This window comes from Nicotiana attenuata, unplaced genomic scaffold, assembly GCF_001879085.1.
Source record: "Nicotiana attenuata strain UT unplaced genomic scaffold, NIATTr2, whole genome shotgun sequence".
NCBI classification, from domain to species: domain Eukaryota; kingdom Viridiplantae; phylum Streptophyta; class Magnoliopsida; order Solanales; family Solanaceae; genus Nicotiana; species Nicotiana attenuata.
In genome coordinates this window covers 223,911-238,637 of record NW_017670555.1, presented here as the reverse complement: position 1 = coordinate 238,637, position 14,727 = coordinate 223,911, and the positions used below count along the sequence as shown (strand labels likewise).

Sequence of the window (14,727 nt, the reverse complement as noted above, 5' to 3'; positions counted from 1 at the left end):
GCCGATTCTGATCACGCATGCCTCTTCACCGCTTTTGGGTCTTTGCCAAGGTAGCTCCGCCTTCTCCATTGCCCGCCTCCACCTGTTGAGAAGCTGGCAGCTCGAGGAGATTTTAGCCATGTTTGGTGCATCACAGTGTGTGGGCAGTAGCGGTTGTGTCCGGTAACAATTTCAAAAGCGCTTTTATTGGTACTCCGAGCCTTTGTGAATTGAAACCAGTTGAAGCAGCATTCCAGAACTTCACCCAATTTCTTCTGCGTCTCGGTTACAAAAAAGTGGCGGAGAATACTTCTCCAACATACATTGAACCGACTCCGTCTGGCATCAGATTGCGACATGAAAATTGACCTGTGGAACTCAATTTTGACCCAAGCCATTGAAGAGTTGGGTCAATAAGTTCTAGTGAAGCGTGAGTCGCGGTCATAACACTGTCTTTGTGGCAGGCCCAAATTTGACGACATAGAGAGAAGATGTCGAGCTGTACTCTGGCAGATATATATTTGGGGCTGCAAATAAAGGTGGCATACCTTGGAAAACGGTCCACCACAACCAGATGGTTGTGAGATTCTCCGACCTTGGGGGCAAGTCCGGTGAGGAAATCCAGGGAAACTTTTCCAAGGTCTCTTTGGGACAGCGAGGATTCAAGAGTCCGCTTGTGTCCAAGCGGTCCCGACTTGTCTTTCTGGCATACTAGACAAGAGTCTTCGACATACTGACGCGACATCATCGCGCATTTGAGTCCAATAATAGTGCACGACGAATAACGCCACTGTGCGTTCTCCCGGGAGGGCCGCCCACAGAGTATCATGACATTCGCTAGAAGAGTCCTCCGCCAAAATCTCCTCTTAGAAAACATAAAGTGGTTTCCTTTTACTTTCATGAAAACATCTTCATGTAGGACTGGAGAGTCCTTGCCTGTCCTACAAATAACCAGAATACTCGAGCAGCAGGATCCTTGAATGAGTAGATCCCGTATTTGGATCCGTTGATGGCTTGTGCTACATTCGCTCCCCTTAGGGTGCGAGTAGGCACACCGATGCTAGATTCTGCTTCTCCGAACTGAGCGCATCAGCAACTAATGTGGTCTTTCCCCTTGCGTACATCCCAAGTTGAAGTGGAATTCAGGCTAAGGAGTTCTGCACCTGGCCTGCTTCGAACGTTCAACTTCGGCTGGGTCATGAAATGGCTAAAACTGTGTGTTGTCTGTCTTGACCACCGCAACCTGGGTTCCCTAGCAGATAGTGCCTCCAGAGGCGCAAGCAGTGGACGATGCCAATAATTCTTTCTCATGGGCGGCGATAGCGGCCGCTCTGCATCCTTCAGCTTCCGACTCTCGTACGCCTACAAGGTGCTTTCTTGTAGCAGGACTCTGCCGAGTGCATAGTCAGAAGCATCTGTTTGTACCTCGAACGCTTGCCAAATAGGAAGGCCAAGACGGACTAACTAGACAAGGCGTTTTAATGGTGCGTTGAGGCTTATGCCTCTTGTCCCAACTCCAGGTGTGACCTTTTTGAGTGAGTTTTGTATCATGCACTGCGATAAGTGAGTAGTTCTTCACAAACCGCGGTAGAACAGTTGCATAGGCCAAGGAACGCCCTCAAGGCGTGGACATCTTAGGTGGCGGCCAATCTGTGATGGCCATGGATTTTCTGTTGGTCCATCTTGATGCGTCCCTTTCCTCGATGACATGTGAAAAGGCATCAACTTTGCTTCTGAGACAAAGCACTTGATACTTTGCATATAGTTCATGTTCCGCAACCGCGCTAGACTTCCGCAAGTGTAAACTATGGTGTTACTTACGGCATGTCTGGCTATATGACACAATGTCATCTATAGTGACCACCACAATTTCGTCGATGTACTCTGTGGAAGACTTGGTTTCATGAGAGTGCAAAATCGTAGGCCGGGGCATTGGTCAGCGAATGGCATGACAGGAAGTCGTACGACCCATATCTTTGTACACAAGTCGTCTTGTGTTCATCACCCTCTGCCCATCCGAACTTGCCAATAACCTGTCTTCAAGATCTATCTTGTGAACACGTAGCACCAACCCAGTCTATCCAAACAAAGTCTGCCATTAGGGAAAGGGTACTTGTTTCTTACACGTGATTTTGTTTAGAGCTCGATAATCCACACAGAGTCGCAGAGCTGCCATGCATGTTTCTTTTGCATAGAAACAGGGGACCATATGGGGACTTGGAGGGTACATGATCCTGTATTCTAGCATTTTCGTCAATTGTCTCCGAAGCTCGGTGAGTTCGGTTGTGACTTCTGTACAGGCACCCGGGCAAGTGTGGCTTTCGCGCCCTTCACCAAACATCAATTTCAATGGTCACAGTGCGCTAGGCGGTTTAGCCGCTTTGGCATGTCTTTGGCATGATATCTTCAAACTCCAGTAGTTAACTCCTTCACATGGTTCAGGAATGGGACCCGAGGAGCGTTCTATATTTCAATTGCAGAGGGTTGCCAGGGAACTAGGTTCATTCCTTTTTGACCCCCTTCTTCAACTGCAAGGCCGAGATGTCTCACGGCGCATCTCATGGGCAGGGCACGGGATAATGCAGGCTTGGCCTATTGGTAACCCAATCATCAGTAGGCATGTCTGCAAATGGTACAGGCATGGTGTTGGTTTGCCTTAGGAATCCAGCCAACAATCACTCGAAGTCATCTATGATCAACCACTCGCAGGTTGAATTTTCCTTCGTAAAGGCCCAAGCTTCACCGGTACTCTCTTTAGCTTTCCACCCACTGGCTGGGGAGGTGAGTTGATAGGCCTTAACGCTACCTTTACCTTTCCCCTAAAAACTATCCAAGCGCTCACCTGAGTCCGAGGCTTAAGGTAGTTGTGGGTAGCACGTGTCTATCATAGCCCGAATGGGCTTGCCATTTCACCTTCATCTCGACGAACATTAAGTCTCTCATTTGTTTAAGAGGATCTCTTATTAGCCTTCTTTTTCCTTCCTAGTGACGGGACATGAGTTCCCTTCTTCTTACGAATACCAGCACTCGTGCTCGCTAGTGCGCCGTCAGAAATGGAACCACATTGCATTGGAGGCACCGACTGGTTCAGTCTGGTCCCATCGTCTGAGTCGTCATCAAGTCCATCATCAATAGCTGATGGGACAATTTCATCTGTCAATGTGGGCGCTCATTGTTCCAATGTGGACCGCCGCCATGACGGCATCCTAAAGGAGGCTTTCTCGCCGATCATCTGTTTGTTGATGCATGCACTGTTGCTGCCGGGAAGGAGCTCTAGATTTGTTTGAGTTCCTGATCTCCCCCATTTTTGCTAGACCACCACTGCTAGGCTTGGCCCCTTTGAACCTGCTCGGGCAGGCGGCTGAGGCCTGTCCCTGTTCGAGCTTCCATTTGATAGTCCCCAAGGCAATCCAGCTGCTTGGATTGCCTTGGAGGGAACTACCCTTTGTCTCTGTAGCTCCAAGAACCGGCATAAGGTTTCAACCCTTCATGAAGGTGAAGAGTTGTCCTTATCCCCATGTTCGCGTAGCTGAGCAGAGTGCGGAAGAAAATTCTCGCACGTAGTCCGCACTGATTTTTGTCTGGCGGAGCTCCCGTAGTTTCTCCTTGCATTATATTCAACATCTCGGCGGAAAGAACTGCGGCGTATAGCTGCCTTCAGTTGCCGCATGTCCTCGAGAGCATCTTCACCGCGGCTTGATGGCTTCGGTACTTCACTACGCCCCAGCCGTTTAAGCATCACCCTGAAGATACATGGCAGCAGTTGCTACCTTCTTAGCTTCTACAGATCCCCAACAGTAATAAGAAATACTGTTCGACGTCAAAGATGAAGTTTTCCATTCCTTGGCCATTCTAGCTCCACTGTATGGCTTTGGCTCCAGGAATTTTCAGCTTCTTTTGTCGCGGAAGCGGAGTTCACAGGGCAACCTCCAGATTTGGTTCGCACTCCTCGGAGTAGGCCTTAAAAGCAGTCGTTGACACATTGAGTTTGGTCTGTCAATTTTCAATGGTTTGTTGCATGGCAAGTCACCTTTTCTGCCTCTTGTGCCTGTGGGCTAAAATCCTCGGTGCGCTCCCGTTGGAGCCCCTCGAATTTCTCAAAAGATTTCGGCTGCCTTTTTGTGGCCTGCCGTCTGGTCGGTCTCCCTCGGAGTCGCACTGATGGTTTTAAAACGTCAACTTCGACCTGAAGCACCTGCGGTCCAGGTCGTACCAACTATGCTTTTGGCAGTAGCTGGTTCTTAGTTTCAAGGCACTAATCCATAATAGCCGCAATACCTCAAACCGTCCTTCGAGGGCGCAATACGGTCCCCATCGATTCACCATGGTCAGAAATGGTGGTATGTCAATACGTTCCCATCGTCCGATTCGAAGCCTAGGCCTCTGATACCAACTGTTTACGCGGCGCCTTCCTGAGATTCTTGGAAGGGGCACGTAAGGCTAGGCAACACTTGATGTCAGTGCAAAGTTGTGTCCGCTCAACTGCCGGTCCCCTCCCGTACGCTAGAACGGATTTCCAGTGCCGTACGGAAAACCAATGTCAAGAGCAATTGGAAACCGAAATGGATAATTCCAAATGCAAAGAAGGCTTTGATATGCTTAATGAAAGCTATTCAGAAAGCAACGCGTGTGCGAGGGGGGAGAGACTACCGAGTACAGAGAATTGCTTTGCTTGCTAGACAAGTTTTGCATTGCTTGTTCCCTAGATAGTACTTAAAAAAAATAATCCAAAGTTAAAGACTAGACTTGACTAAGCTAGAGAACCACTAATGAAGTCAATGAAATAAAACTACTCTATTATTTACATGAAAATGACTTAGTTTTCTATAAAGGAGCAGCAGGTCCGTTGTCAAGCAGCAGTGTCTTTTGGCATCAACGGTCTGCGCGCGCGGGTCTGTCTGCGCGTCTGTCCTGCTGCTCTGCCTCTTGGCGCTCAGCAAAGAGGTGATATCGGTGGGATGCGACAGAGGCACTGCCGCGCGTTGTCACTCTGGCGCGGCAAGACCTACGTTGGGCCCGTCGCTGGCGCTAGGCATTGGGAGGTTGCTAGGATCGCCGGGGCGCGCCCAAGGGGTCAGGGCCATGGCTGGAAGCCGCCCATGACTATCTTATGATAAATAAGAAGTAAAATAGTAAAATTATCGTAACTTTCATTTCTTTTATTTTCTCTTTAATTTTTTTATATAAGTGATGTTGAGAGAAAAAAAGGTTAAGATATGAAATCTGATTTTACCTTATAATTTTGCGGTACTAGAAAAGTAAGTAAAATAATAATAAGTTAAATAAACAAATATTTGAATTTAAAGGTAAAACCGAAATTGTCGACTAACAATATAATTAGCTTTTTACGACCCAACAAGTTCATATACATCCTCTGTTTTGACTGAGCATAAAATTTAAGAAAGAAAAAATTCAAATTTTTTGGTCTAGGCAATTTTATATTGCTATAGAATTATTTTAATTAAGAATAAGATGAGAATTTAAAAAATTAAATGTGTAAAGAAATATTTTTTCTAGACCAGATAAAAAAAAAGGAACTACGGACTACTATACTACACAAATACAAGATAAGTTTTATGCTATAAAAAATTTTACGTCTTTCGTACTTACATTAACACGTAATTGTGGCGAAGAGATGTAAGAAAAATGAGTAGACATAATATTGACAAGGAAAAAAACGGAACAAGACAACTTATCGATAAATATTGTGTCGTGGCAGCCAACTTGCCTTGAAGCGATTTTTGGCCCGCTGGTGCAAATGTTGATACAGATTTCGCTCCCCATGTTCATAACACTGAGGACACTTTGTCTTTCACAAAAGACAAAGAAGTAAAGAACGAAAGGGACTCAATAAAATCTTTGGCTTTGCAATTATCAAGAATTAATAATATCACGGATGTATAATATTTTTAGTTTGTAACAACTTACATTAAATTACTTGGTCTTGTACAAACATCAAGTGCAATTATTTTAATTTTGTTTAACGTTACTGGTTCTAAAATAATAATTTATACCATATTCAATAAATGTTTTAAAATAATACATGGTTTTCGAACCAAAGTTATGGGTTCCGCCAACCGCACTCAGCTCTCTTAGCTCGCTGCCCTGGAGGGGGTGGGGGTGGAGGTGTTGGGGTAGGCCTATGGGGTCAGGGTGGGGGAGAAGGGGGTGCTGGGTCCGGGTGTCAAAATGGCTGTTGGGGACTTTGTGGTGGGGAGCAAGGGTTTTGAAGGCGGAGATAGGTGTGCGGACAGGGCCTGAGTAGGTTTTGGCACCCATCAAATAGAGAATTTTACTTTTTGCCAGCTCCTCGTTGGAGAAAGTAAATAAAGGCGAAATACATAAAAGCGCCCCTTTAAGTTGTCCCCAACATAATTTGAACACATTAACTTGCCATAATGATCAGACAGACACGCTCTACTTGTAGAATATATTCTCTTAAACCCTTACGCTGGCATGGCAAATTTTGTGTGTTACATTAAAATCTCAGCGCGTGAAGATCTTTAAGAAATTAGGTTTTTTTTTTCCCCTAAAAATTAATGTGGACCCCACACCTCCTCACATTTTCTCCTCCATCTTGTGCCATTTGTCCAAATTATCTTCTCCATCTTCACACCTCCATGACAGGAAAAAAAAAAACAAAAAATTTTCACCACCACCACATATCACCGTCCGTCATTAAGCATAATTGCAAACAATAAATCCTCACTATTACACCACCACATCAACCAACTAACACTTCCTTGAATTTCCCTTATTGACCCCAAAATATGAAAAACAAAAAGAAACATCTAAAACCTTCGAATTTTCAAATCGAGTGGAAGTGTTCTCCTCGGTTCATGCACTTGTCGGGTCGGGTCGGATTCGTTCTAGTTGGTTTATTCTGCTCCTTTTGGCATTCTGATGTGTTTTAGGCACGGAGTAGAGGTTTTCGGTGGCAATGTAGACGTGGTTTCCGCCAGATACGATGGGAAGGGTTGCCTTCCCCATACGGCGGCTCCGGCGTATTCCGCCCGAGTTTTTCCACGTTGTCCGGCAGCAAGAAGGTCTCCATAGCATTTTGCCTGTTTTTTTAACATCTAACTTGAGAAAGCTACCGTGAAAGGTGCAAACATTCGGTTAATTGTATAAAGAGGGTGCTGCAACGTCCATGGTAATCCAACGTCCATGGTGTTAAACAAAGTGGTTTTTTATGACTTTTTGGGTTATTTTTATGGTGGTTTAAAGGTTCTGATAGTGGGAGTAAGGGTCTTTTTCTTATTTTTTAATTGAAAATTTACAACCATATTCTTAATATTGGACTAACTCCCTAATTCAGTTCCAATTTATGTGAACTGGAATGTTTGGACTGGGCCAACGAATGTTTAAGAAAACATGAAGACTTTTGGAATTTTGTGGTCCTAAATAAGTTAAAAAGTGGGCAAAGTATTTTGTGTGGCTTATAAAAGCTTCTCATTAAAGATAGCATTGCTAAGTTTAAAACTAATTGTATCCCAAATTTAAGAAAGGGGTTATTCTTTTGAACAAACCAAAAAGGAAATAGGTTAATAAACTGGAACGGAGGAAGTACTATTCTATTTAAGAAATACATATGTCATTCCAATAATTTATCAAGATTGGATATTATCAGCCGAGTGTACTCAACATGAGGCTTGTTGAACTCCGAGTGTTCACGAGACAACGCTATGTGGTTAAAATAGAAGTTGTCTGTCCTGCCATATGCATAGTTAAGTGTTCAAATGATCGTTTGAGGACAAACTAAGGGGCGCTTTCAATATATTTTCCGCACTAATAAAATAGTGTCGGGTTTAGTGACAGTCTAACTTTAAGGACTAAACCATTATCAAGCTCCCGTTCACTCTCAACCAATTAGGGTAAAAGTGTTCATTCATACCTTTCAACAACAACCAAGATAGCTCCTAACTTAAATGCGTGATGAGGTTCTTTTAAACTTATAATAAAAAGTAGAGGGGTAAATTTTAATAATTTTTCTTACACTCTGTTTGGATCATTGTTCCTCATCGTTTATCATGTATTGTATTGTACTTGTATCGTATTTTTATGAATACATATGTTTGGATAGATTGTATTGTTTGTTATTGTTAAATATAATTATTGCTGTTTAGTTTGACTGACGTACTGTACTGTAACTGATATTTACTAAAATACCCTCCAATGTTTAAATATTAAATTTTATCAAAAATTATGCATAAAAAATATTTTTTAAAAACAAAACAGAAAGAAGGCAAAATACCTTAAGAAAGCAGAACAAACGAGCGAGATAGACAGAAGGCAAACAAGGAGCTACAATAATTAGAATTGAGTTAAAAGCAAATTAGGAGAAAAATAAAACAGAAAAGGCGTCAAAACACTTTAACGTTGCGCAGAAGTTGTAAAAAAAATAATAGTATGGTTCATAGGGTTTGGAATATTTGGAGTTAAAATAGCAAAAAGGGCTAAATGGTAAAATAGAATTTGGAGTAATAAGTTAAGGGCAAATATTGGACAAGAAAAATAAAACAATCCCATCCCGCACATCCAAATCAAGTTGTTTCAGAAAAAGAGATTTTTCATTGTCCGGAACAATGAATTTAACAATACAATATCAATCAATTTTAATGAAACCATACAAACAAACATTATTTTTAAATAACAACACAATACGATACAACGGGAAACAACCATCCAAACAAGCTGTTAAATACTACTTTACAAATGCAGATCAAATAAAAGACTAGCAAAGGTATAATGAATGGAAATTGAATAGTTTTAGAGGAGATGAGCAAATGGAAATTTTTCCCTTTTTATTATTTGACCCACTAATTTTTTAATTTCAAAAAAGTCTGATTAAGGATTACTTATTCTTTCGTCAGAAAAGCGCGCGAACGAGATGTTTCTTATGTTGGCGTGTGTCAACACAGCGTCATATTGCTCCTTATCTCTCTCCTCTTCTCTTCTTCTTCTCATCTACATCACATCTCCTCCTTTCTTTTTAAGATCTTTTCTTCTGTTTTTCATACTACTATTTGTCCTGAGGTACATTTGCTTTTCCCAATCACTAGATTATGCTTTGTTGAATATCAAGTAGGAGACAAAGTGATGGTCAAAATTCCAAAGCGGTACTTATTTGCAGGGGTCCATGACCCTCGCCTATTGCAAAAATACATTGGACCCTTGTCCATTGAAAAGCGCATTGGGAAGGTTGCATACCGGGTGGATACCCCAGCTTGGTGGAAAATTCATCCTGTCTTCCATGTCAGTCTCCTGAAACCTTTTCGGGAAGACACGGAGGATCCTTCAAGGAGCTAGCTCACAATACCCAGTATTCGAGGTCCCAATTCAACTGGGAAAAGGCGTGTTGAAGCTATCCTTGATGACAGAGTGATTCATGCCTCAAGGAAAGATCACCAAGAGTTTTTGGTGAAATGGCAGGGCTGTGATGCAGAAGAGAATACTTGGGAGAGGGGAACAAACCTCAAAGCCTACAAGAGCCTCATTGAAGATTATTTTGCAAGGAAGGCGCCGAGGACGTCGCCAACTCAGGTGGGGGAGAATGTCATGGGCGGCTTTCCAGCCATGCCCCATGACCCCTTGGGCGCGCCCCGTGGCGTCCTAGCAAACCTCCCAATGCCTAGCGCCACGGACGGCCCCGTGGTCTTGGCCGCGCCAAGTGACAAGCGCGCAGGTGCCTCTGTCGCCCCACCGATATCCCTCGCGAGCGCCAAGCCGCAGGCAGAAGCCAACAGCGCCGCGCGCGCAGACCGTGATGCCAAAGACACTGCTGCTGACAACGGACCTGCTGCTGCCTTATAGAAAACTAAGTCATTTTCATTGTAAATATAGAGTAGTTTTATTTCATGTACTTCCATTATGTTTCTCTAGCTTAGTCAAGTCTAGTCTTGTAACTTTGGATTATTTTTTTTTAAGTACTATTAGGGGGGATCAAGCAATCAAAACTTTCTAGCAAGCAAGCAATTCTCTGTACTGGTGTCTCTCCCCCTCGACACCGCGTTGCTTTTCTGTAATAGCTTTCATTAATGCAATCAAGCTTTCTTTCATTCTGAATTCTCATTTCTGTTCTCTCAATTGCTCTTGACATTGGTTTTCCCGTACGGCACTGAGAATCTCGTCTAGCGTACGGAGGGGACCTCAGTTGGCGGACATCAACTGCACTGACATCAGTTGCCTAGCCTTACGTCGCCCTTCCAAGGAATCTCAGGAAGGCGCCGCGTAACAGATATAATGCAACACAGCTTAAACTTTGTTCTATCAAATATTATCATATAAAATGCAGCAAAAAAAATCCAAAATGTGACCTAGTGATCATTGAAGAGGGTGAAAAATATGGGAGGATTGAAGACGAAGATTCAAATCCCAAATAAACACTAGATGATAATTCTTACAATGATCAAGATATCACCATAATTAAAAAGAAATTAGGATTAGAAAATATGAAAGAAATTCGATCGTCAAAAAGATGAAGGGGCATTCCGCGAATTGAACTCGGGACCTGTCGCACCCTAAGCAAGAATCATACCACTAAACCAAATGCCCAACTACTTTTGACCTTCACATATTATTATTATTCTACGTGACAAAAATAACCCAAAAACCCTTGCTAGATCCCCAGTTGTGGGTTTTGCATCAGAATTGAACAATGGCAAGAGGAACCCTTTTTCACTTGGTTCGATCTCAAGCGAATCCTCTAAAATACAGGAATTTCCAGTCAGGTTTTGTGTTTAATCCTCTTCTAGCTCTTTTTACCAGTTTCATTTCTGTATAATTGCCCCCTTCTATTTAAGTTTTTTTTTGTGTCTAAATGTATAGTTGGTCACTAGGGAAAGAAAATCTATGCAAGAAACACCCTTCTGTTAATCTTGTGGAATTACTGTATATTGCCACTGTATCCTTCAGCATGTTTTCAACTCGAATTATATACACATGTTTACATAATTAAGAAGTTTTAAAATATATTTGATGTTCCTTATTACCTTATTGGTAACCTTATTTGATGTTCATAAGAAGAGAAATGGATTGCGCTTAATTCAGCAGGCAGGAATATGTCTTTCAGGGTCATTACAGACAGAAGCAGATTCAGGATTTAAACTTTATGGGTTCGGGTTCAAGGTTCTGGGTTCAAAATCAATTATTACATATTTATTGAATTTTTTAATAGATATGCGATCCAAGCCCAAACTACTGAACCCGGATGAACCCATAACCTACACGCTACACTCGTCCCTGAGAACAGATGAAGTAATTGGGGTTTATAGCTTAAGGTTTTTGAAGAGAGAAAGTTGTAACTTTTTATTTACTGATCTACTGAGGGAGGCTGTCACTACTTTATCTTTTCGTGCACTCCCATTACAAGTGGTTTGATGACTCCAGTTTTTGCTTTATTAAATGCTGAACTCTTAGTTCGGCATATTTAGGACTTGAGAATTGGACGGAAGACGGATCATGAGTATTACCTGACAATATTCATATTTGACTCTAAATTTCTCAAGAAACATATTTGCGGAAAGGAAAGCATGAATCTTTGAGGTGAAACTTGGAATAGTTATAAATGGAACTTCTGGTTTACTGAAGTTTATTATTGTAGATTCTCAGCCCTAATTCTAACTTATTTCTATTCCTACACTAAATTTTCTGCTTTCGGGTTGTCAAATGCTGGACTTTGCTCCTTTTCTTTCTGGCCTTTTCTTGTGATGAAATTGTATATTTTGGCCTTTCTTCACTTTTATCATACCATTCCTTGGTGAATTTTTATTTTCAGCATCTCTGTTTATGTTAGAATATCAAACAGATAGAGTAAATAAAACGGTAAAGTTGTCTCCCCTGCTTGAAGGGGTGCCTTGAAGCAACGGTAAAGTTGTCTCCATGTAACCTATAGGTCACGGGTTCAAGCTGTGGAAGCAGCTACTAATGCTTACATTAGGGTAGCCTGTCTACATCACACCCCTTATGGTGCGGCCCTTCCCCGGACCGTGCATGAACGCGGGATTCCTTGTGCAGCAGGCTGCCCTTTATCTGTCAAATTTTTAGATCAAATCGTTTACTACTTAATTTTTGTAAACCTTGCTGCAACATCCCTTCCGTTTCTGCCTCTCGTTTTATTTACTTTATCTGTTTGTTGACTTGTTCATGATGATTGTGCTCGAGCGTCCGCTTATTGTTCCCCATTACTTTCTCAGGTGGTCATCTGACTAGTTATGGAACTCGGCCACTTGTCACTGGTACCAAAACTGACCTTAATTGTGTGACACGGCCAGCTGCTGTCCATAGAAGGTGGCTATCACAGTCCGCAGCAGCACAAGAGGACAACAAGATCAGCATAGGGCCTCATAGAGTAGGGGAAGCAGGAAATGACGAAAAAGATGGTGGAGTTGTCTACTACGGACCTATCTCGAGCACGATCAAGAAAGTGAAGCTTCTCTCCCTTTCAACCTGTTGCCTCTCTGTATCTTTAGGCCCCGTCATAACCTTCATGACATCTACTGATTCGAATGTGGTACTAAAGGGAGCAGTTGCATCTACTGTTATATTCTTCAGTGCTTCTACTACCGCTGCGCTTCACTGGTTTGTGAGCCCCTATATTCACAAACTGAGGTGGAAACCAGGTTCAGATTCTTTTGAAGTGGAGATGATGTCTTGGCTGGCAACTTACATTCCAAAGACGATTAAGTTTTCGGATATCAGGCCTCCTGAAACCAATAGACCTTTCGTAACATTCAAGGCCAACGGGAACTTCTATTTTGTTGATGCCGAGCATTGTCACAATAAGGCGCTATTGGCAAAACTTACCCCATAGAAACCAACTCATGATTCAGCTTTTAAGAACTTGTGATGAGAACTTCTTATCTAGAATAATTTGAGGTTTGAGGTTTTTAAGATATTGTAATGCATTACGCACTAGAAGTTTCAATACTTAGGAGTCTTGGATATATAAGCTTATGTGGCTGTCATCTTTATTTTTGTTACTATTATCTGTTCATAATGGTAGTCTTCACACTAGCTTACGTGCACCTCAACTAGCTTTGGTGGCTATTATATTTGTCATGCCTTTGCAGTTTTTTGAAAGGGGAGTCTTGGAGCAACGGTCCAATTATCTCCGTGTGATCTATAGGTTACGGGTTCGAGCCGTGGAATCAGCCAATGATGTTTGTATCAGGGTAGACTACCTACATCACACCCCTTGGGATGCGGCCTTTCTCCGGACCCTGCATGAACGCGAAATGCTGCCCTTTTTATGTTGTTGCAGTTTTCTTTCATAGTTCCTTTTGCTAGTGTCCAGAAACTGATGAAGAATGGGGGTCAGGGTGGTTAATTAGTCATATTCATTTGTTTGAAAAACTCAGCATCAAATAAACTAATCATGAATGCCCTAGAGACTATTGGTTGATAACTAACACAAGATGTATTTAACCAGTAGTAGCTAGCTGGTTTTTTCATGCACTAAATGCAAAAGTACTCTTAGTGGATAAGAAACGTTCAGTGATATCCTGGCCAAACATGTTGGACATATAATTTTTTGTTTGGTCGAAGAACTCTCGTACAAAATTTTAAGGCGGTGTTCCCCAGCACCGGTTGTGGCCTAGCGATCATTAACATGGGGTAAAAAATTCCAGACTATGGGTGTGTTTGGTACGAAAGAAAATATTTTTCGGAAAATATTTTTCAATTTTCCATGTTTGGTTGGCTTAAATGTTTTGCAAAATATTTTCCTTATCAATTCATTTTCCTCCAATTGGAAGTTTACGGTTTTAGAAATTATAAAGTTTACGGGTTCGAAATTCCGCGGTTTTGAATGATTAGCGGTTCGTAAGTTTATGAAATTTGTGGGTCCGGAAGGTTGTTGGTTTGAAAGTTTATGGCTTCATATTATATCTAAATTATTTATGAATACTCTTGAGAAGTCATTTTCCTTAATTTGCATACCAAACACCGGAAAATGAATAAGATTACTACTTGTTTTCGAAGAAAACATTTTCTTGGAAAATATTTTCCGTTATACCAAACACACCCTGTAGTTCAAATTCCAGTAGAGATAAAAATCGTTATATGATTTCTTTTTATCAGTCTAAGTCTTGATAGGTAGAGTTACTCGATACTTATAATAACGCGAAGTAACAACTACCCTCTGTTCCAATTTATGTGAACCTCTTTGATTGGGCACAGAGTTTAAGAAAAAATGAAGACTTTTAGAATTTGTGTTCCTAAACAACTAACAAAGGGGCCCAAAGTATTTGTGTGGTTATAAAAGCTTCTCATTAAGGGTAGAATCGTAATTTTAAGCTAAATTGTTTACAAATTTAGAAAGGGGTCATTCTTTTTGGAACGGACCAAAAAGGAAATAGGTTCACATAAACTGGAACGGATTCAATAAAAAAGTCGAGGTACATAAAAACTGGCTCGAGCCTTCATTGACAAAACGGAAAAGGGTTTAAAATGCCCCTAAACTATTGGAAAAGGTTTAAAAATACCCTTCACCCACCTATTGGGCTAAAAATACCCCTCCATCCACCTTTTTGGTTCACTTATGCCCCTTGACCGTTAGGTCAATGCTGAATTAAAAATAATTACTTAAAAAAATATTTTGTAAAATATTTTTGTTTTTTAAACTAATGCACTTGTAGTCCACTAATTTAGTAAAATCTTCTTTTTTTCAGTTTTTACAAAAACAATTCAGTTTTACTAAAAACTAAATTAGTTTTACTTATTTTTACTTTAGTTTTTTAAAGTTTACGT

General features: G+C 41.6%; 1 protein-coding gene across 1 annotated transcript; it reads left to right on the top strand.

Moving 5' to 3' along the window:
• Positions 1 to 10,456: 10,456 nt before the first annotated feature.
• On the top strand, positions 10,457 to 13,004 carry LOC109240908. The gene is made up of 2 exons (XM_019407590.1): positions 10,457 to 10,709; positions 12,174 to 13,004. The coding sequence occupies exons 1-2, from the start codon at positions 10,637 to 10,639 to the stop codon at positions 12,788 to 12,790; spliced, it is 690 nt and encodes a 229-aa protein (XP_019263135.1). The 5' UTR covers positions 10,457 to 10,636; the 3' UTR covers positions 12,791 to 13,004.
• Positions 13,005 to 14,727: the final 1,723 nt, after the last annotated feature.